At 33.6% G+C, this 19,767-nt stretch overlaps 1 protein-coding gene across 1 annotated transcript; it reads right to left on the bottom strand.

Moving 5' to 3' along the window:
* Nucleotides 1-18,037: 18,037 nt before the first annotated feature.
* Nucleotides 18,038-19,530, bottom strand: LOC116189233 (kunitz trypsin inhibitor 5-like). Its single transcript, XM_031518801.1, has one exon. It carries the CDS (start codon nucleotides 19,098-19,100, stop codon nucleotides 18,477-18,479), a length of 624 nt encoding a protein of 207 aa, XP_031374661.1. The 5' UTR covers nucleotides 19,101-19,530; the 3' UTR covers nucleotides 18,038-18,476.
* Between the last annotated feature and the right edge of the window lie 237 nt (nucleotides 19,531-19,767).

Raw genomic sequence — 19,767 nt, 5'->3', positions numbered from 1 at the left:
CCACCGCCCCTTCCCCTCCATTCTTGGACTCTGTAAGTTCTTTTTAATTTCGAAAGTTAAATAATATAGGACATATATATCTCTTTTTTTTCTTTTTGTTGAGTACATATAGGTCATTTCATTTTCTTATCCTAAACTCAAATCTTAGTGTTGGTGAGAAAAGTCCACGGTCAAGAGTTGGGTTGTATCCACAAGTGACTCTAGCTCCAGGTGCTTGCAAGGAAGGGAGCTCGGGAGGTGTTCTCGGATTCCCCCTCCGATGATTAAGTTAGCCATCGAGTATATGGCGAGGTAGAGATAATCTATATAGAGTGGTGTGTCTTACCTTTTTTTAGGGAGTGATGTTATCTTATATAGGCTCATGGAATGGAGATAAAGGAGGGGACGAACATCTTTCCTTTGCCTCCCTGAATTTTTCATTTGTTGAAGATTTCACATATAAATTTATAAACATTTCAACTTTTGCCCCTAAAAAAAATGAATGCCCCCCTAAATTATTTTATTATTTGACTTTTGCCACAAAACTTTTAATTTGCCCCCTGAACATTATTTCTGGCTTCACCCTTGGTTACCAGTTGAGCTTCTTGACAAGCTTTATGCCCCCAACACTTGGCATGCTCCAAACACTAGATTGGGACGTTGAATATTCATGAGTTTTAAATCCCATCACATCCCGACCTTACTCTAAACCCTAACCTGATGATCAATGTAGTCAAAGTGTTTTCAACCGACAAGATGTATGTGTCCTAGTGATCGTCATCCGCATACGGGCTTATGAGGGTATGGAGGTTCTCCTTCTCCACCGGTAATCTAGTATAAAAAAATCAAGAGAAGAAAGACATGACAATAAAATTTAAATCTGATTTCTAACCGATTGTCAAAGTTGCCACAAAGACCTCATTGCATACAATCATGAGTTGACGTGGCTTGCTAGCAAGCGACTTGGATATCGATCACAACCTCTAAACTTTTAGTTGCGAAGTTCGAGCTTGTCTTATAGACCCCCTAAGGTATTTGCTGATAAGGTAAAAACACTTGGGTTCGGGGAGGAACTTCTTTGTCTATGGCGGGTCAGGAGGTAATTTTTTTAGCCTAAAAGTTCGAGGAGTGATGCTCAAAGGACATGAAGGTTTGGGAGTGAAAATGTTATTTTCCTGAAGTGGATTTGACGGGATAATTTTGATTTTGCTTTTGCTTTTTCACGTAATATTACCTCGAAAATATCTATAGCAATTTTTTTTTTGTTTGGCTCTATTGCTGCTCTATTACTACTGCTTTGAAAATATTACTACTCCTTTGAACCGAAAATATAATTGTTACTACTACTTTGAAAAATTCTATTTTAATCAATAAAAATTTTTTGATGATATTTTTAAAAATTAATATTTGTGACTTTTTATTAAATTATGACACATAATATATTCGTTACATATAAAACTTTTTTCTATTTTAGGCTCCATTAACTTGGAGCATAAAGAGAAGAAACATACGAGTGAAGTTCTCGTTCATATTATGTTTCTCAACGTGATCGCCATTCTTTTGTTGCAGATTATCAGGGATTTATTGCTTTTGGTTATATAATACTTCAAAAGTTGGAATTAGTGTGACTGATGACGAGAGCAATATTAATTGGAGGTCCTGAAATGTCGCAAGTCATGGCATTTGGTCTTTTAATTGGAAAAGTTTGTTCCATCTTTGATTTTCATTGTCCTCACTTTTGGAAAATCTATATGTAAGAAAACAAAGGAATGTACAAGACAAAGTAACACATCATCTCATGTAAGGTACCCTTCCGACTCGCATGTCTTAATTATCCTCGTGGAGAATATTAAAAGGCTATATTCTTTTTTTTTCCTCCTATTACAAAAGAAGTCCATGAATCTAATATGATTAATTATAAATCATAATAACTAATAAATATTGTATTTGGTCGTGCGGATTGAATAGGATTTATGCAAAAGGTGGGATGAGAGTTAGAAATCCAATGATATTCATAATCCTAATGAAGTGTTTGGTTCATTTCAAAAAACTGAATTAGGATAAAGAGGGGAAATGACTAATATGCCCTTAGTTTATTATTTTAAAAATTTTTAAATAACATATAATTTCGAAATTACTAAAAAAACAAAGTTGAAGAGCATAGTTTAACGGAAAGGGCCGGTAATTGCTTGGTGTCGGCGGCGAAATGGATCCTTGGCGTCGGCGACGATAGAGGGATGACAAAGGAGGTGGCGGCTAAGAGACTGATTTTAGAAAATATGATGAATAGATCAGGATATATTGGTAATTTAGATTCTTGTTACATATGTGTAATGGCAGTTATCCGTAAAGAGGGAAGAATGACATTTACATATCTATTGCTTATAGGACCCCGATCCATAATCCAAATTCCAATTACAGACATAAACAAATAAAGTAGTCGGTATTATGTACGGAATAGATACATAATGTAATTTCTATTACATTGAACCAAATGCATTCTCTGTTATTATAAGCTTGCAGAGACCCCATTTCTCTCGAACGTGTTTGGCTTGGTTTGGGAGTGTTGTTACTAATGTAAAGGTGTTGAAATATAGTTGTTAAAAAATAAGTGTTGATTTCATAATAAGTAAAAAAAATTTATAAAAATAATATGAAACGGTTAAAATTAAAATTAATACTTAAAATAAAAAATAAATAAAAATAATTTTTTAAGCTCATGTTAATATGCAGGAGAAAATCGAGTTTACAATCACTAAAATCAATAGTTTTGAAATAGTTTTTAAAATGCTATTTATGCTTAATTGAAAAAATATATATTTATAATCATTATCACTTATCACACTCTTAAATGAAGCTAGAGGAAACAAGGGGATCGGCAAACAGCTCTTCTCGATCACATCACTCCGGACCCGAAGTCAGAAGTCAAAGTCAACTAAAACAATGGGAAAGGGACTCCCATAGTTATGGCTGAACTGGCTCATTAAATGAGGGTTGGAAACTTGCACTAAGGGGGGATGGAATATTTAATTTCATCACTGACTCAAGAGATTTACGGCAGAAAAAATGGTGGAGTGCACGCGTTTCAAATTATCAATTAATAAATTACAGGTTCGATTTTTATAATTATACTATCCGTGCCCTCCCTTAGCCATTAAAATTTTTAATCCATAACATTAGATTCAAATGCCGTTTTTATAACCGAAAATATACAATGGAAATGAGAGATAATAAAATATTTTTCATATAGCAAAAGAAAAAATGAACTAGGTGTTCATACACTCGATTGGCTTATTTCTTATTAGACCCCTAAATCATGTATTGCCTTATGAATCATCAATTAAATGGATTCATTTTTTGAAAAAGAATTATTCAAAGAGGGAAGGATCACTTCATCATTGAAGAATTCCTCCTGCTGTTGGTAATGAGTAGATTATAGAACTTCATCATTTTCGGCGCGGTTTGGATTGAATTTTCTCATGCTAAAGCATAGCTTTCGAGTTTCAAGTCATAAATTTCGTCGGCATCATTGAGTTGTGATTTATGGGGTTCGCATCCCTTGGGGTTTAATTTATAAGTCAGTGTTTTTGGATACATCGGACGAAACTATTTCACGAAGGATAAAAATTTATCGATGTTTCTGCCGACTAAATTACCACTGCTCTATGCTTCTTCCCGGCCGGATCATTTGTTCGGTCAATAATTAATCCCATTCGTATATAGGCTATCCTCGAAACAAGGCGACCCACGGGAATCACCCGGACCAAACAGACCCTGGCAAACCCTGGAAAGACTATGATCTGCCGAACACATAAACATATATCTATATGCAGTTATGCACATCTATGCACAGGTATATAATAAATATGTATAAATATACATACATATATATATATATATATTACTTGCTGCTAAAATAACTTGTTAGCTTGCTTTTCGCTAGCGTGAAAGTGAGATATACAAGAACGTTTAATTATAAACAAATTAACATACGTGAACGTTTAAACCATCGGTTGTCACCGCTAATCAGGATTAAGACGACTGAATATAAGAGCAAACCAAAATGTCGCTCTCGAAATTGCTTGATGTGACTATTGAAAATAAATTAATATCAAAGCTTGCTAGATACATCAGGAAATTAATATCGAGCCTAGCTGCGATCCCAGTGCATTCCGATCTGCTATGTCTATTAACAAATCGAGCTCTCTGGGATACTCAAAGATTCAAAAATAGTCGGGGCTCAATTTAGTTTTCGGATATCAGGGTTCACAAAAAAAAATTCAAAAATAGTTAAATCAAATATAATAAAATAAGTTGTTCGAGTGAGGACTTTTAACATAGCCGAACATATGGAACCTCTATACGACTAGTTAGTCTTCGTGCTATATCTATATACTGGATCGGATATCCACGACAACCCTTTATTTATAGGAGACCATTCTATCCGAACTTGACAACCTTTATTGATAGAGAAGACCATCCGATTCGAACTCGACTCTTTTCGTCTATGATCGACCGAATCGTATTCTAGCATTGTAGTGCATTTTAATCAATTCGGATTAATCCTTATCATCGATGTCCGGAGATTCCGCTCCCAACAAGGAGAATCAGAGACAGGAGTTTCGGATTCAAAGTTGATCAGCTAAGGCGGCTCGATTTTGATTCCCCCAACGTGTCTTGACATTTATCATGGAATGTGTATTCGATTTCCACACAATTTTCCTTCCAAATTGTCGACAATTATATGCTTAATTAAGGCTCACAGTAGCCGTCCAAACGATATCTGAATTGCCTGATTTTATCACCTTGGCATCGGATCATAAGCCAATATGATGGGCAGAGGCCCCCAGATTGGCCTAGCTGGTTAAGGCTTTTTACAAACTCGCCTGGTTAGAGGCGAGCCACTTACCCGAGATCCGGCTTCATCTCATGACCTGAGGTGGCTTGCTAATTAGCGGCTTTGATATCGATCACAACGACCTCAGTATTTTTATTTCGAGCTTGAATTAAAGCACCCCCTAAAGTATTTGTTGATAAGGTAAAAGCACTTCCAGGAGGCATTTCTTCATCTATGGCAGGTAAGGAGCTTGTTTAGATGGGAAGGAATAGAGAGGGTACGTAGGTCTGAAAAGTTCGGAGAGTGGTGCTCTAAAGGCATCATATTTCAGGACTAAAAATGTAATTTTTTTCAAGTACATTTGATTGCATAATTTTGATTTTTCTTTTGATTTCTCGCGGACTAAATATATTTATATTACCTCAAAGATATCTATATTATTTTCTTTTTATGGCTTTTTTTTTCATATTAATAGTAGATGAGTTTTCACAAACGTATTCCGTCAATTCGTGGCATAAAGAGAATACTAGAGTTCGTCCCCGTGCTAAACGTACTTTTCAAAAATTTCTATTCTTTAGATAACAATATAACAACTAGTAAGATATATTTTAAAAGCTCAATAATATAATAATAAATTGTATGAGACCAATTATTTAAAAAAAAAAAAAGAAGAAGAACTGGGATGAGGGTAGTGGGAAAAGAGAGAGAGGGACTGAGATGAGGGTTGATTAGTTACCATAATAATCTCAATTTAGTTGCCCAAAAAAATTGAAGTTTATGTGAAAACGATTTCTTGGCCCGTTTGTTTTCAGGGTTACAATCACAAAAACTTTAACTTTAACTTTAACTCAACCCACTACACAACAAAAATACACATTTCCCAAGTCAACTTTAACTTTAACTCAACACACTATACAACATTTATCTTTTTCCACAATCAAAATCAAAATTACTTTAACTCTGAAACCAAACGCCTCATTAGGATTTGAAAGTTGAAAGTGAGACAATTTACCGAGAAAAAGAAGAATTTATCCAAAAAAAAGTTGAAAGCGAGACAGAGGGAGTCTTTAACTTTATACAATAGTATAAATATAAAATATAAGGGGTTTGATCTAATAATTAATAAGAAAATTATTTATCTATCCGATTATAAGTTAGAAACACTTTGAGTCACTATTGTTTGGAAAATGAAAAATGTTCAACTCTGCTCTGTTCAACTTGCTATAAGACAAAACTAGCCCCAACATTTAAAGAGTAGTGGGTCCCGCATGGATGTGTTTGACTAGTCGTTACTAGTGCCGCATGGGTATATTTGCTGAAATAAGCTTCAATCGGATTTGACCATGCCCATGTGCTGCAGCTGGGTCCCACAGAAAGGGAAAATTCCCCCCTTTAGTTGTCGGGTAGTAAACAGAGTTGAACAGAATTGAACATCTTTCATTTTCCAAATAGGCCCGCCTTTGATGTGATTATCCACTCCATGCGTTGTAAGAATTCACGGAACATCAGAAATTAGTCGGACGAACTTCAAGTCAGGAAAAAAAAATCCTGTTCATGCTAAATATAAGCGAAATTCCTTCTCATGCGGAAGTCTCCACGCGATCGTCATCCTCCTGTTGTGGATTATCGGTATTTATTGCATAACCTTTGAGTTGGAATCTGTTGATTGATGATGAGAGCAATATTAACAATAATTGGTGTTCCAGAGATTTTGCAAGTCATGGCATTTAGTCTCCTAATTGGAAAGGTCTATTCAATTTTTTTTTGTTACTGTGAATTAATACAATAAAATTGAAATTTAAAATAGTTAATAAAAGAGTACAAATAGCATCAGTACAAATATTGAATCTGAAATTTCTTAATTATTAGACGAGAACGTATATCATTATATTATAATTTTTTTGATAAAATTATTTCTTCATTAATTTCCCTTGTCCTCACCTTTGGAAAATGTAACAAAGGATATGTACAAGACAAAGCAATGATGTGATGTTATATGATCAATCGCCTCGTGTAAGATGCACTTCGGCATCATGTGTCTTTGTCATCCTAGGAGGAGAAAATTCTAAGATTCAATTTGGGTGGATTGAGGCATGGAAGCCTATTATTTTGGATGCTTTTCACCATTTTATTTCCGTTTTAATTTGCCTTGAACCATTCCTCCAATGTCTTATTCAATAACTTCCCTCGAACAACTAGTGTATTAATAGAGTCCTCATTACTAGTCGAGCAAAAAATAAGTTTTTAGAATCAGTTGGATCCAGAGTGTCGACAAAGTAAAATGATAACAACGTAATTATTAGTAAAATAATCGATAATCAAACGGGCCATTTTTCTCCTTTTCCTTTAAAAAAATTATTTATTTCTTAAGAATTTATTATCATATGCTTAAACGAGGCAATTTTGGGCAACCTCAAGGCCACTAACTCATGATGTCAAAAAAGGCATTTATTTATCTATTTATTCCTAAACCAATAAATACACAGTACAAGCAAATTTTTATAGAAGATTTTTTTTTATAAGATCACAAAATATTATGTAGTCTTTTTTTATGAGTAATTTCAATTATATTCATTAGTAGTAACGGCATTAGTATAAGGGGGATCATCATATGAACATAAGGATGCAAAATTTGACCCAAGCCCTACTTAACAGAAGTCATGAGCATGATGGTTCTCGGTAATCTACAAACGTAGAGAGAAGATGACTAATATCAATTAGGATGGATTTAGTCTCCCACGGGGAGTTCTGAGGAAATAAAATGGCATCTACTATATTATATAGTCAATTGAAGAAAAGAGAGACAGAGAGAAATTAAAATGAATCAAAAAAGATGGTCCCCTTTATTGATGAGATATGATCCATATATCATCTTTTTTGTCTTTTTGCCTTTTTCCTTTTTGCCCTTTCCCAAGCAATAAGCTTGACGCAAAATTATTTCCATTTAATTCTGAAGAGAAATATTCTTGGGTAGTACAAGGAGGCACAGCATCCTTGGTACAAGGGCCAATTTCGGGCGTGGCCAAGGAAGCAAAGTGGCACTTGAGGAAAAAATTGACAATCTACCTATAATATAAGTCCTATGTTATGGCACTCATGTGATCCCCACTTAATTTTTTCTTTAGAAAAATACTTACATATTTATTAAATTGTTATTACATTTACTCGAGAAATAAGCATTTCAATTTTTTTTATTTTAATTAAAATTGCAATTATTTAATTTTTATTTTTATTTTTCAATTAAAATATAAATTATTAAAAATTATTAATTACGAATAAGATCGAATGATTAACAATAACATTGCATAATTTTTTTTAAATCAATTAAATCAGCCAACAGATACAAGTGTGGCCATTGGCTGATTTTTTTTAAAAAAAAATTAATTATAATAGATGAAAGAGCCATTGCTCTTTAAGCCGTTATTTAAAAAAAAAAAAAGAGGGTCTAAAGGGACTGGCAGGCATGGGGATTATACCTGCCATGCGGCACGCTCTAATTGGAGTGTGTTGCGCTCGGCAGCTACCCATTTCATTGGACAAGTGCCGCAGGCCTTGGGCTCTCTCTCTCTCTCTCTCTCGCAATGAGGAGGCTCATTTTAGGGGCCATTTGTGACCCCTCAAGTTTTTTTGTTTTAAAAATCTTATTTACATCTAATTATGCATTTAATTTCTGATTTATATTATTTTTTATATTTTACTTATGCAGAAAATCAAATTTCAAAAAATAATTTTTGAATTTTTAAAATTAAATTTAAAAATTTATAATTAATTCGCTTTGAATTAGAATATTCAATTGATTTAATAAAATTTTGAAAAAAATTCCCACTATATCGGGTTTAATGAAAATAATATATATTGATTAACAATAATATTACATAATCTTAAATATTACATTAGAAAATACATTACATGACCAATAATATTGCAGAATTGAAACATTACAAGACTATAACCGATAATTCATTGGACATTATGGAATTGCCAGATATGTTCCACCAAATCTGCTTGTAATTGTTGCCACTTCTGTCTATTAGGAAGATCGATGTTTGTTTTGTATATACCTCAAAGATGGAGCAAAATTTATATAATAACTTTTTAGAAAAAAAATATTATTTCGGCCAATTAAAGAAATTAATAAATTTATATATGAAATTTTTAAAAATATTTTATTACATCTGAAAATGGAATTTTATGAAATTTCTATACGATTAAAAAATTATTTCAATTATGAAAGGATAAATTAGAAATATTTATTTGAATTTAAAAAGAAATAATATGCAAGAGCCGTTGGAATGGAATCCAACAGCCCTTTGCAATTTAAAAAATAAATAAAAAGGGAGGGACAAGACAACTGGACTGGCTTTTTGAGAGAATTATAAATAGTTTAAAACCTTCAAATAAAACACATTCTCCCATTTTCTTTCGTTAACTCATTTAACAATTCTTGTCAATGATAACCTATCAAGAATTTATTTCAATGATAGAACAGTGAGTTTATTTGAAGCCGCATATCATAGCTTTAGAGGTCTAAGGTTATTATCCATAACCTTCTTTAAAGAGAGAAATCACTTGGTTGTTATTAGGAGAAAATAGCGGTACTAGCAAATAAAATTATAAAACCTTTCGCATCACATAACTGGGACCCAAAGTCACAAGTCAAAGTAAACTAACAACCATGGGAATGTGATTCCCATGGTCATGGCTGAGTTTGCTCATTAAAGATACAGATTCATCATAACATGTTTGCCTACTATTGAAAGAGGTTTATCTCTTCACAAACCGACTAGATTCAACTCCTCCCGCTCTTATAATGTCTCTCCCTGCTTCCACTCTCCCACCTTCGCCTTCTCTCCCCCCTCAATAAACTAGAAATTATAATATTATTTTTTTTCTTTAGAGAAATCACCTTGTCTTTCATTTTTCTCGTGTATTAATTATGAAAGCTCCCACTAACAATTTCTTTTGATAATATAAGTTAAGCCACGATTGAGAAATATATATGTAATACGGCATAGCGTGGACGGAAATTTACGTAGTACATATATATATATATATATATATATATATATAAGCTGTGAGCTTTATTAAATTTTGACATAGACATCTCAATCTAAGCCTAAACAGGAAAAAAAAAACATAGAGAGAGATGTAATGTATAAATATATACATATAAATATCTATATCTTTAGCCCGAGGGAGGAAAATTTTATATATAGAGGTATCGTACATATTTATATAGACGTCTCAATCATCGTGAGATTCGATGACTGCAATTTTAAACTGTAGGACTGGAATTTCCATGGCGAAAGTGAAAGGCAAGAAAGATTAGTTAATAAAAAAATACATGGGAACTTTTTTGGATGCTAGGACATTTACGAATATTCAGTGCCGATGAAATAAAAATTTAATAACTCATAAAATGATATATGTAATTTTATAATAAGAATTAAATTTGAAAATTTTTTATTATTATGTGAGAAAGTGTGTCACCTCAATCTATTTTTTATCAAATACCTGTCAAAGTTCTAAAACATGGGTGTCAAGTGCCAATCGAGATTATTAATGTTGCGTTTGGTTTCAAAGTATGATTTTAAAATTAGATTTTGATTTTGTAAAAGAGTGTTATAAATGAAATTTACTCTTTGATTTTGTATGAATTATTTTATTTTATTGTTAAAAAAGAGTAATATAAATGGAACTCACTCTTTGACTTTATATGAATTATTTTATTTTATTATAGATAAAATTAAATTAAAATTATGATTTTAAAATCATATTTACAAATCAAATAAATTCAAAACGACTAATTATGCAATGTTGCTTTCCAAATTGCCCGATGGGACATTGAGCCTAGTCGCAATCCCAGTTCAAGCCAATCTGGCATGGATATAATTAAATAAATTGAGCTCATAGGGATACTCAAAGATTTCGACTAGAATGAATTGAATAAGTTTGTTCGAGTGTGGACTTCTATATATACGACTAAATTTATCTCATCTAGTCTGCATTACATTTTTTTTTAATTACAATGAATGTTTATAAATTTAATATAATAAAAGAGAAATCTTCAATATTTAATAAATGATCATTGACAGTCTCGCTTTCGAATCTGAAATTCTTTGATTACCGAACGAGAACATGCGTCGATGCCCTACATCTTCTTAGATAGTCTTTCTTACATCTATACTGATCAAATATTCACAACAGTCAGTTATGATTAGGAGACAACTTTTATCCGTTATTTTTTTGTGTGCATTATGGTATTCAGAATTTTAATGGATCCGAAAAATTTAGTTCTAGTCGAGTCGGTCTATTGAGGAGTAAAGTTTTTCAAACTTGAACTTTTTTATTTACAAGATTCAAAAAATTTGAGATCTTATTTAAGAAGGATAATAGCATAACTATATGAAGCAATCACATTGGAGGGCGCCATATATAAAAGTAGAGGGGTTGTCAATTAAAAGATGTCTGATTCGATCCGGTTTGTGAATTTCGTTTTCATTCTATAATGGATCAAGTCGTACGCAATACCCGTTGTTTATTAAGACGAATGCGACCGCAATAGTCTCTTTTATGATCGATCGAATCAAATTCTAGCATTCTGGTCCATTTCGATCAAATTCGGAATGATTCTAATCATCGATGTCCAGAGATTCCGCACCCAAAAGAGAATCTGAGACATAAAGAAGATTCGTGTTCAAAAATTCCCCTAAGGCGGCTCGATCCAGGTTCCCCCAGCCCTAACATTCTTCGACATTTATCATATATAGAAACTATATTTGATTTACACACAGTTGCATCCCGTATCGCAAGGAAAATATAATACAGGCACCCGCGTTCAATATGGGAACAGGTCCCCGGGAAAGGGAAACTTGACCCATGCGGTTACGACTTGCATTAATTCAGTACCACCATGATTTTCCTGATCATATGAGTAGCACTCCATCTTGATTCCAGCTAAGGAACCCCGCAGATCAATTACAAAGAGTCGTTTTCGACCGGCCAGGAAAGCCGATTGGACCCCGGAATGTGAATCGGGGACTTCCCTCCCGAGGAAAAATGGCTTCGGAAGTAGGAAAAAACCAAGCTAGAGATCAACAAAGGTCCAAAGTGACCATATCGTTAATAAACGTCAATACAAAGAGTTGCATCACCAAGCTGTAGTATTATTAATACTCACAAAAAGACAAGGCAGCCACTAGTTTATCACGAGTCCTATGCCACACAAACACGACTTCTTTGACTATTATTGACAACTGGAGATATTTTATCAATTTTCGAGGGTATCTTTTGTACCATTAAATTTAAACGGAAATCATAGGAGAAAAAAAGCACATAGAGAGTTAAGGATTACAAAATAACTCTTAAATTCAGAGACTATTAGTTTTGAAAGAATTTAACTAAAGATAATTTTGAAAATAGAAAAGTACCCCATGATTTTCCTTTTCCAATTTATAATATAAATAAATAACTTTCCATGCTCTTAATTATTTATAGAGCTCAAAATTTATGATACAACCACTTTTTGTTCCGTAAGATTGTTACTAGTAATGAATAATGACCCGAAAAATATGAATTTTTACCCATTTTTCAATTTTGATATGAACTTTATTTTTAGTAAAAAAGGCATGAATTTTGATTTTCTTATCACGTTAAGCATTTGTGTCACTTTTCATCTATTTTACTGACTTGGCATAAAACAATGTGTACAATGGTGTCGGTGTCATTCCACTTTAGCAAAAATTTAAAACAATTAAAGGAAAAAAAGTTAGAAAGGCAATGATCGGAGAAATGGTCAGCCATCGCCCCACGATTGGAGTCGCCGTAACACTAGAGGGCACCAACAAATCTAATTAGGGGAGCGGTGGAAGGCCGGAACCAAAAAAATCGTCAAATTTGGGGTTTTTCCTATTTTGGTGGGTGGAGCCTCGATCTCGGCAACCACCCTTGGGATTCTCTTGATTTTCAGTAGGCAGGGCTTCCATCTCAATCACCACCCCCTGATTGGGGTAATAGATGCCCTCCGAGGTCACTGACGAAACAAGGTTCAAAGAGGGTTTAAACAAGGTTCAAAGAATTTGCCAAAAGATTCATTAATCTCCACGGGGGAATGAAAGTAAAATATATAAAAGAGAGCGTAACGCAGTAGCGCATTCTCTCACTTGTTGACCTAGAGGTCGCAGGTTCGATACCTAGTGGGACTACCCGTCCCCCTTTATTAGTAATTTAAGATTTATCTTTCATTGTATTAGGAGTTGAGTCTCCTTTGTAATCTAAAAAAAAGTTAAATATATCAACAAAATTCACCCAAAAAAGTTCATTAGTGTAAAATCATAATATATAGTTTTGTTTTGTGACACAATTTTAGTCTCATTTCAGCGTGTAGAAAAGTCCAGATAACATAAGTCCTTCAGCTATTAGAATCTTTTTTAATCTCTTGCATATGATTACTTTTTTAATGTCTATTTGATAAATTTGACTGCGATCAGAGTACTCAAGATTTGGGTCCTTGGCATGTGATTTTCAATCAGAGCATTCATTTCTAGGATAAATATCGAACCTATAGAAATATGAAAATTGAAAAGCAACCATTTTTATCGGATTCTCAATATATATTATTTCGTTAGTTTGAAATGAATCTATAATTTACGGAATTGTAGATGGGGTAACATTCTTCTCTATAATTTATAGAATTGCAAATGCTTTCAAAACTAATTACAAAGTAAGCGTGTTTAAACGTCTTTAAAAGTTTAGATGTGAGAAAGTTGTAAAAGACAATTTCAATGAAGAATTTCGTGCAATATATACATACATATATATATATATATAAGTGTGTACGTATGTTCCATTTTATATATGTGCGTGTGTGTCTGCGCTAAGTCATTCCAGTTGAAAAAAAAAAAGAAGCATTTTAATTTACTGAATTAAAAATGGCTATATATATATATATATGGAAACTAATTTGAGTGCAATAAATGCAATCAAATGTACCATTCCAAATAACTAAATTCTTAAATAATTAATAAAATTAACTATAAAGAATGATAATAAAAGATATTTAATATGAAAAACATGAGAAACAAACAAATAATTTTATTTTTCGGAATTGAAAAACTATGAATCTATATATGTATATATGGAGAAAATCTTAAATGATCATACCTCATATTGTTGTGGCGAGAAAGAACTAATAAGATCTCTTTAATGAAGAATAATCTATATATGTATATATGGAGAAAATCTTAAATGATCCTACTTCATATTGTTGTAACGAGGAAGACCTAATAAGATCGTTTTAATGAAGAATGATTATTGCAATTATTGAGTGATTAGCACTAATCGATCTCGTATTTGATGCAATGTGTATGTGTAGCTAGGAAATTAATTTGAGTGCAATAGATACAATTAAATCTGTTACGAAATATTGAAGGGGCTATCACAGCCTATCTTTGTATCTCTTAATTTTCTTGGGCGTTTGCCCCGTATTTCTACCGAGAAAAATAAATGCAATTAAATGCAGCATTACAAGTAACTACATTTCTTACTAATTAAAAGAAAATCAAAGATATGTGCTAATTACATTTTTTAATAAATGAACTTAATTATAGTTGGAAGAAAAGAATTAAAAGGAAATCAACCATTATAAATAATAATTAAAGTCCGTAAGAAGAAAAGAAGAAATAAGTAATAATCTGGGCTTGGAAATTAACGGGATTGATAATCAAAATGTTAAAAAAAATGACACTGAATTGGAATAGGACTTGTTCATTGAAGCTCATTTGGCTATTGATCAAGAAATCAGGACCCTCATGGCACGCTGAATCTAAGGGCCTTAGCATATCCTCTTTTTTCCCGTCAGGTTGGCAATGGTCGAAACATCCATTTTTTTGGTGGGATAATCGGAACAATAATGGTCCTCTTCATCTCCACTTGCATAATAGATGTGGCATCCTTCTCTACTCAAGCTTAGGGAATTCACTGGTGGCTTTTTGTTTTTTGTTTTTCGTTTTTTTGGTTTTTGGTTTTTTGTTTTTTTGACTGATGTTTGCTGTATGTAATTGGGCCTTCGACCTCTTTTAGGCCATGAGTTTTGTAGGCCTTGTTTTTCTGTTGGGGAGGTCGGCCTTTTAGGGTTCCTGTGTTTGGTCGATTGATTTAATGAAAGGAGTATGCTGGTTTCGACATAAAAAAAAAATGACATTGAATTACAAATTTACAATTATAATTAAAAATATTAAACTATAACATTAACCACAGAGAATAATTATGAAATATACTTAAACATAATAAATAGAATTGGGTTCAGAGGATTATTTCCATAGGTGTTGAAAATGTTTTAAAATTATAATGAATTACATTGGAATTTAAAAAAAAAAGTTCAAGCAAAAACTAACATCAAAATAAATGACTCACGATTTGGCAAATTTTAAACTTCTTCAAAATTATTGTTATTCATTAAAAAAAACTTTGTAGTAAAAAATTTCAAAATTTGAGAATCTTAAAGTTATGCCATTTCATTTGGTGATATTTATCAATTTATTCTAGTAACATTATATTAATGAAACATATCAACTTAATTATAGAAAGCAATGAACCTACTAAGTAATATTTGAAATGAGCACGTGCATTGCACGGGATAGAAATCTAGTTATATAGTAAGACTGACACACATGCTATTAATACCCCTAATCATCAATATAATAATTATTTTGGGTGAAAAGTGAGAGTAATATATGCAATTGAGTTAACGTAGTTGAATATATAGAAACATAAATATCATTTTCACAATCGTAAAAACGATATAACTAATTGAAAAAATACAATATACATATGGTGAAACATTGTGCTATGTGAAAATAATCTTAAGAATATAAACTAGACGTTGCAGTGCAGTGTTTGTATTAGTAAAAGTACAATAAACTTATGCAAATATAAATATGACTATGTAAAGGATAAGAACATTTACTCATCATTTTTATTAAATTTTCTCGTTCTCATATTTCATGCATGTATTGTGCCGTTTGCATAGAACTTTTATTAAGTGCTTTGTTTTGAAAACCTATATTTTTATTTTATATTTCTAAATTCTGCCAAAATTTACCTTTTCAATGTAATTTACCATCAACGTTATTGTATTTGTGTATCCAGGAAAAGAATATTTTAATCAAATTAATATTTTTTGTTGAAGACAGAGCATGACTGACCTATATCTTTGACTCGATGAAGGAAGTGGATGAGTCAAAGTGCATGGAAATTCGCACTGACACCACATGATCACATATAAAAACAATTAGATTATCCATATATTATTGCGGAAATGATTTTACTTTTACATATAGTTTATGTGTTACGGAATATAATTTTGTTCCATAAAAGTTGAATGAATCAGTTTGTAAATCAAATTTAAGATTATTCCATTTACGTAGTCATTGTTATATTGATGACCATAATCTTTATTTAATTTATATTTTTATTATTTTGAGAACATAATCTTTATGTTCAATATTATTAGTGATAAATATTAAATATTTTAAATAATGAATTTATTATATATATATTTGAACTTCAAATGTACTTATTTGTCACCATCTATATAAAAGTTCGTTTTTATCATGTATCATTTTCTAATTAATTTTGCATCATTGTTGTATCTAACTTATTTGCGAGCAGATAATAAATGAAAATTTAATATTTATAATTTTATTTTAAATTATTTAGAATTTCGTAGTACTCTTGCAATGGAGTTATTTTGCGGTTAAAGGAAAGGACGACAAGGATGACCGAAGTAGATCAGGCGGTTTGACTTTTGACTTTTCAGCTACAGCCATATCCATAGACGGCAACGCATTCTCAAATGAGAGTTTAATACACACATTAGATTAGATATCTGGATATCTGATAGATAAATAGTTCCATACTAACTTAATAGAGGATACTGATCGATCAAACTCTATCTCAACACGGACCGCCGAGATCAAAGCCGTTTAGGTCAGGCAAGAATGAGTAACTTGTTCACCTGAATATCTTGTCTCTTGGCAACCTTCTTTATAAACTCGATCGACTAACCGTACGAATTAAGATGGTTATTGGTTTGATGTGCCACCCAAGAGATGGCCGATCCCGAGATCATAGCCAAAATCATATTATATGCTGTTCTTATTACTACTTTTAGCAGTCCACAGGATTCAAAGTCAACCACCACCTTAATATTAATTTCCAGGTCAGAAAATTCGTCTCTCAACTCTGGAGCACGTCGTGTCTTGCAGAGTTGTCTGTGATTTATTAGTATCCATTAGCAAAACGGGAGCTCGAGGCTTGACCACGGCCCTGCATATTCTTAAGGAAAGGTTATGGTACGCAACAGCAAGGTCCCCTTTCGCATTACCCGCGAGCCGATAAGAAGGCTGATCCAATTATGAATGATATCGTGTGCATACACACACGGCATGTGACGGTGGTTGCGACCTATCTTTCAAGTTCATCAATTCGATGTTCTTGTCTAAACATAAGCAACCTTAGGTAGCAATTCTTTTTTCCGCCAAGACATTGGGATATATTCTAATATGGGGGTAAAGTTAAACCCCTTCGGCCTTTGCCAAATGATTAGCATGTGTACTTGAACCAAAGCTTAACAAATCTGATCTAAATTATTAATGAACAGCCGTAATTTGGATTGAAATCTACGATAAACTGCCAGATCTCGATGAGCAATATATCGAATTTCTAGGGCTTAGCCCGAAGATATGACTGCAGCAGGAATTTTTTAAGGAATAAGAAATAGCAAACTGATGTAAGGAATAAGAAATAGCAAAATTTATTCAAGTGATCTTTGGCTACAAGGACAGACTCAAGCTTCGGACAAGGGGGGATGAGATCTTGAGCAGAATAATAATAATTTCTTCTTCTTTTTTCCAAATCAGGATCCAGTATAAAGAATTTCATCAAAATTAAAAGGAAAAAATGAAGAAGGATATGCTCTTTCTCAGAGAAAAAATAAGAGATTTTTAGCGCGAGAGAAGGATTTCTTAGTTACTAATGGCCCCTTGCTTTTCGTTTTGTTTCGATTTGCACCACGACTCTTTAACATTTTTTCGAAATTGATTCTCTTTTTTTTTTAATAGCAAAGAATGCTCGCTCAGGTCTAGGACATCGATATCAGGGCGTAGCTCCACCATCCTTATCTCGTATTTGAATGACAAATAAACCATCAAGTAATAACGGGACTAATCATTTTACAAGATCCAAGATCTGCCATGAACTATTTATTTTTTGTGATATGATATCTCGTATTCCTTCACTAGTCATTAAAGTAAAAAATATGGGGACCTTTTGACTTGAAGAAAGCTCACCTTAACACAAGTCCTCTTGATTCCAACCGGGTTAAGAGAGACGACCAAGAAAAAAAAATGGAAAAAAAAATCCAAATATCAAAGTAGTGGTTTTTTTTTTTAATTGCAAAAAGTAAAATTGTTTACGGCATATCTTCCATCACTGTCAATGAAATGCCACCCACATTTGCACCCTTACAGAAAAGATCTACCAAACTATCCATTCAATCGAGTACATCTTGTTTACAACTTATTATAGTTTATTTTACTTTTTTCGTAATTTATTTTTCTTCTAAGCTTTTGGCTGTTTTCTTCAACTCAAGAGTTCCTCGTCAAGCCTTCTTGAACATGACCCTAAAGGGAACATCGCTCAATGCCAACCTTCTCGTCGCGCCATCCACATAGATCCCGACGTCCCGGCACACGACTTTGCAATAGTTACACACGGTGGGGCAAAACACGAGCTTGTAATCTTTGCCCAACTCCGCGATCTTGAACCAGTTGCTTATCGTCTCCCTCCCGGGATTCCCTTCCGCCCCTCCCGTGGTCACGAACCACTGCCCCGTCTTGTCATCGTGGGGTCCAAGCTTCCACACTGTGGACTGGACACAGATGCTTGCCGCTGAGAACTTGATGTTCAAATCGGTGGAAAGGGGGATCACTCCCTTCTTCCCACTGGCAGGGGAGAATGTCACGGGGAGGCCGTTGGACACCTCAAACTGGTCCTGGACCACACCGAGGGGACAGGTGCCATTCCGGGGCTGGCCCAACGTGACACCGCCACCACGCCCACGGACTACGGGGAGGATATAGTAGCCGGTGCCAGTAAGGAGTGTCTGCCCCGATATGTCAAGGGGCTTGGCCGGCGGAGATGCAGCCGAAGACAGTGAGGGAGAGAACGCAACGAGGGTGACGAGGAGGAGGGAGGAGAGAGAGATCACTGCTGCGGCCTTCATCTTCTCAGCTATGTCTGTTATGAAGAGAAAGGGAGAGATGAGTTGCTACATTTATAGGATGAAGAGGATAATGGGGGGTTGACTTTGACTTTCTAGCTGTAGCCATAGCCATAGTAGATAATGCACGTTTAATACACATCAAATATTTGACTAGAAAAAAGGGTGAATAGTTCCATACCTAGCCCGAGGATGCCAAACCCTCCTTATTCCTCAACTCGAACCTATCGTATTATATACTCATTACAAGAAAAACGGGCTTTAGTGACTGAAGTTTTATGACAGATCTGTGACAAAACAGTCACGGTGATAGCATCTCACCCATAGTGACAGATTTGTGATCGAATTTTCTGACATAGAAACTATTCGTAACTGATCCGTCACAGTTTTAGCGCGAAGCTTTGCACGCAATTTTTATAAACCAATTTAGTGACCGAACTGTGATGGATATTTTTCCGTCACTCTGTTTTCGTCATTAACTCATGACTGATAAAGTTTGTCACAGATCTATCACTGATTACTATCCATTTAGTGACGATTCAGTGACGGAAATTTAAATTCAAAGCAAATGATAAAAAAGAAAAAAATCATTCTGCTAAGCAGAAAGGGGCATATCCTTTCCATCGTAACAAGCATGAATTGGTGATTTGTCTTTGCTACATAAATTTAT

The sequence above is a fragment of the Punica granatum genome, chromosome 8 (genome assembly GCF_007655135.1).
Source record: "Punica granatum isolate Tunisia-2019 chromosome 8, ASM765513v2, whole genome shotgun sequence".
NCBI lineage: Eukaryota > Viridiplantae > Streptophyta > Magnoliopsida > Myrtales > Lythraceae > Punica > Punica granatum.
The sequence above is the reverse complement of the archived record's forward strand: the minus strand, read 5'-3'. Positions and strand labels throughout refer to the sequence as shown.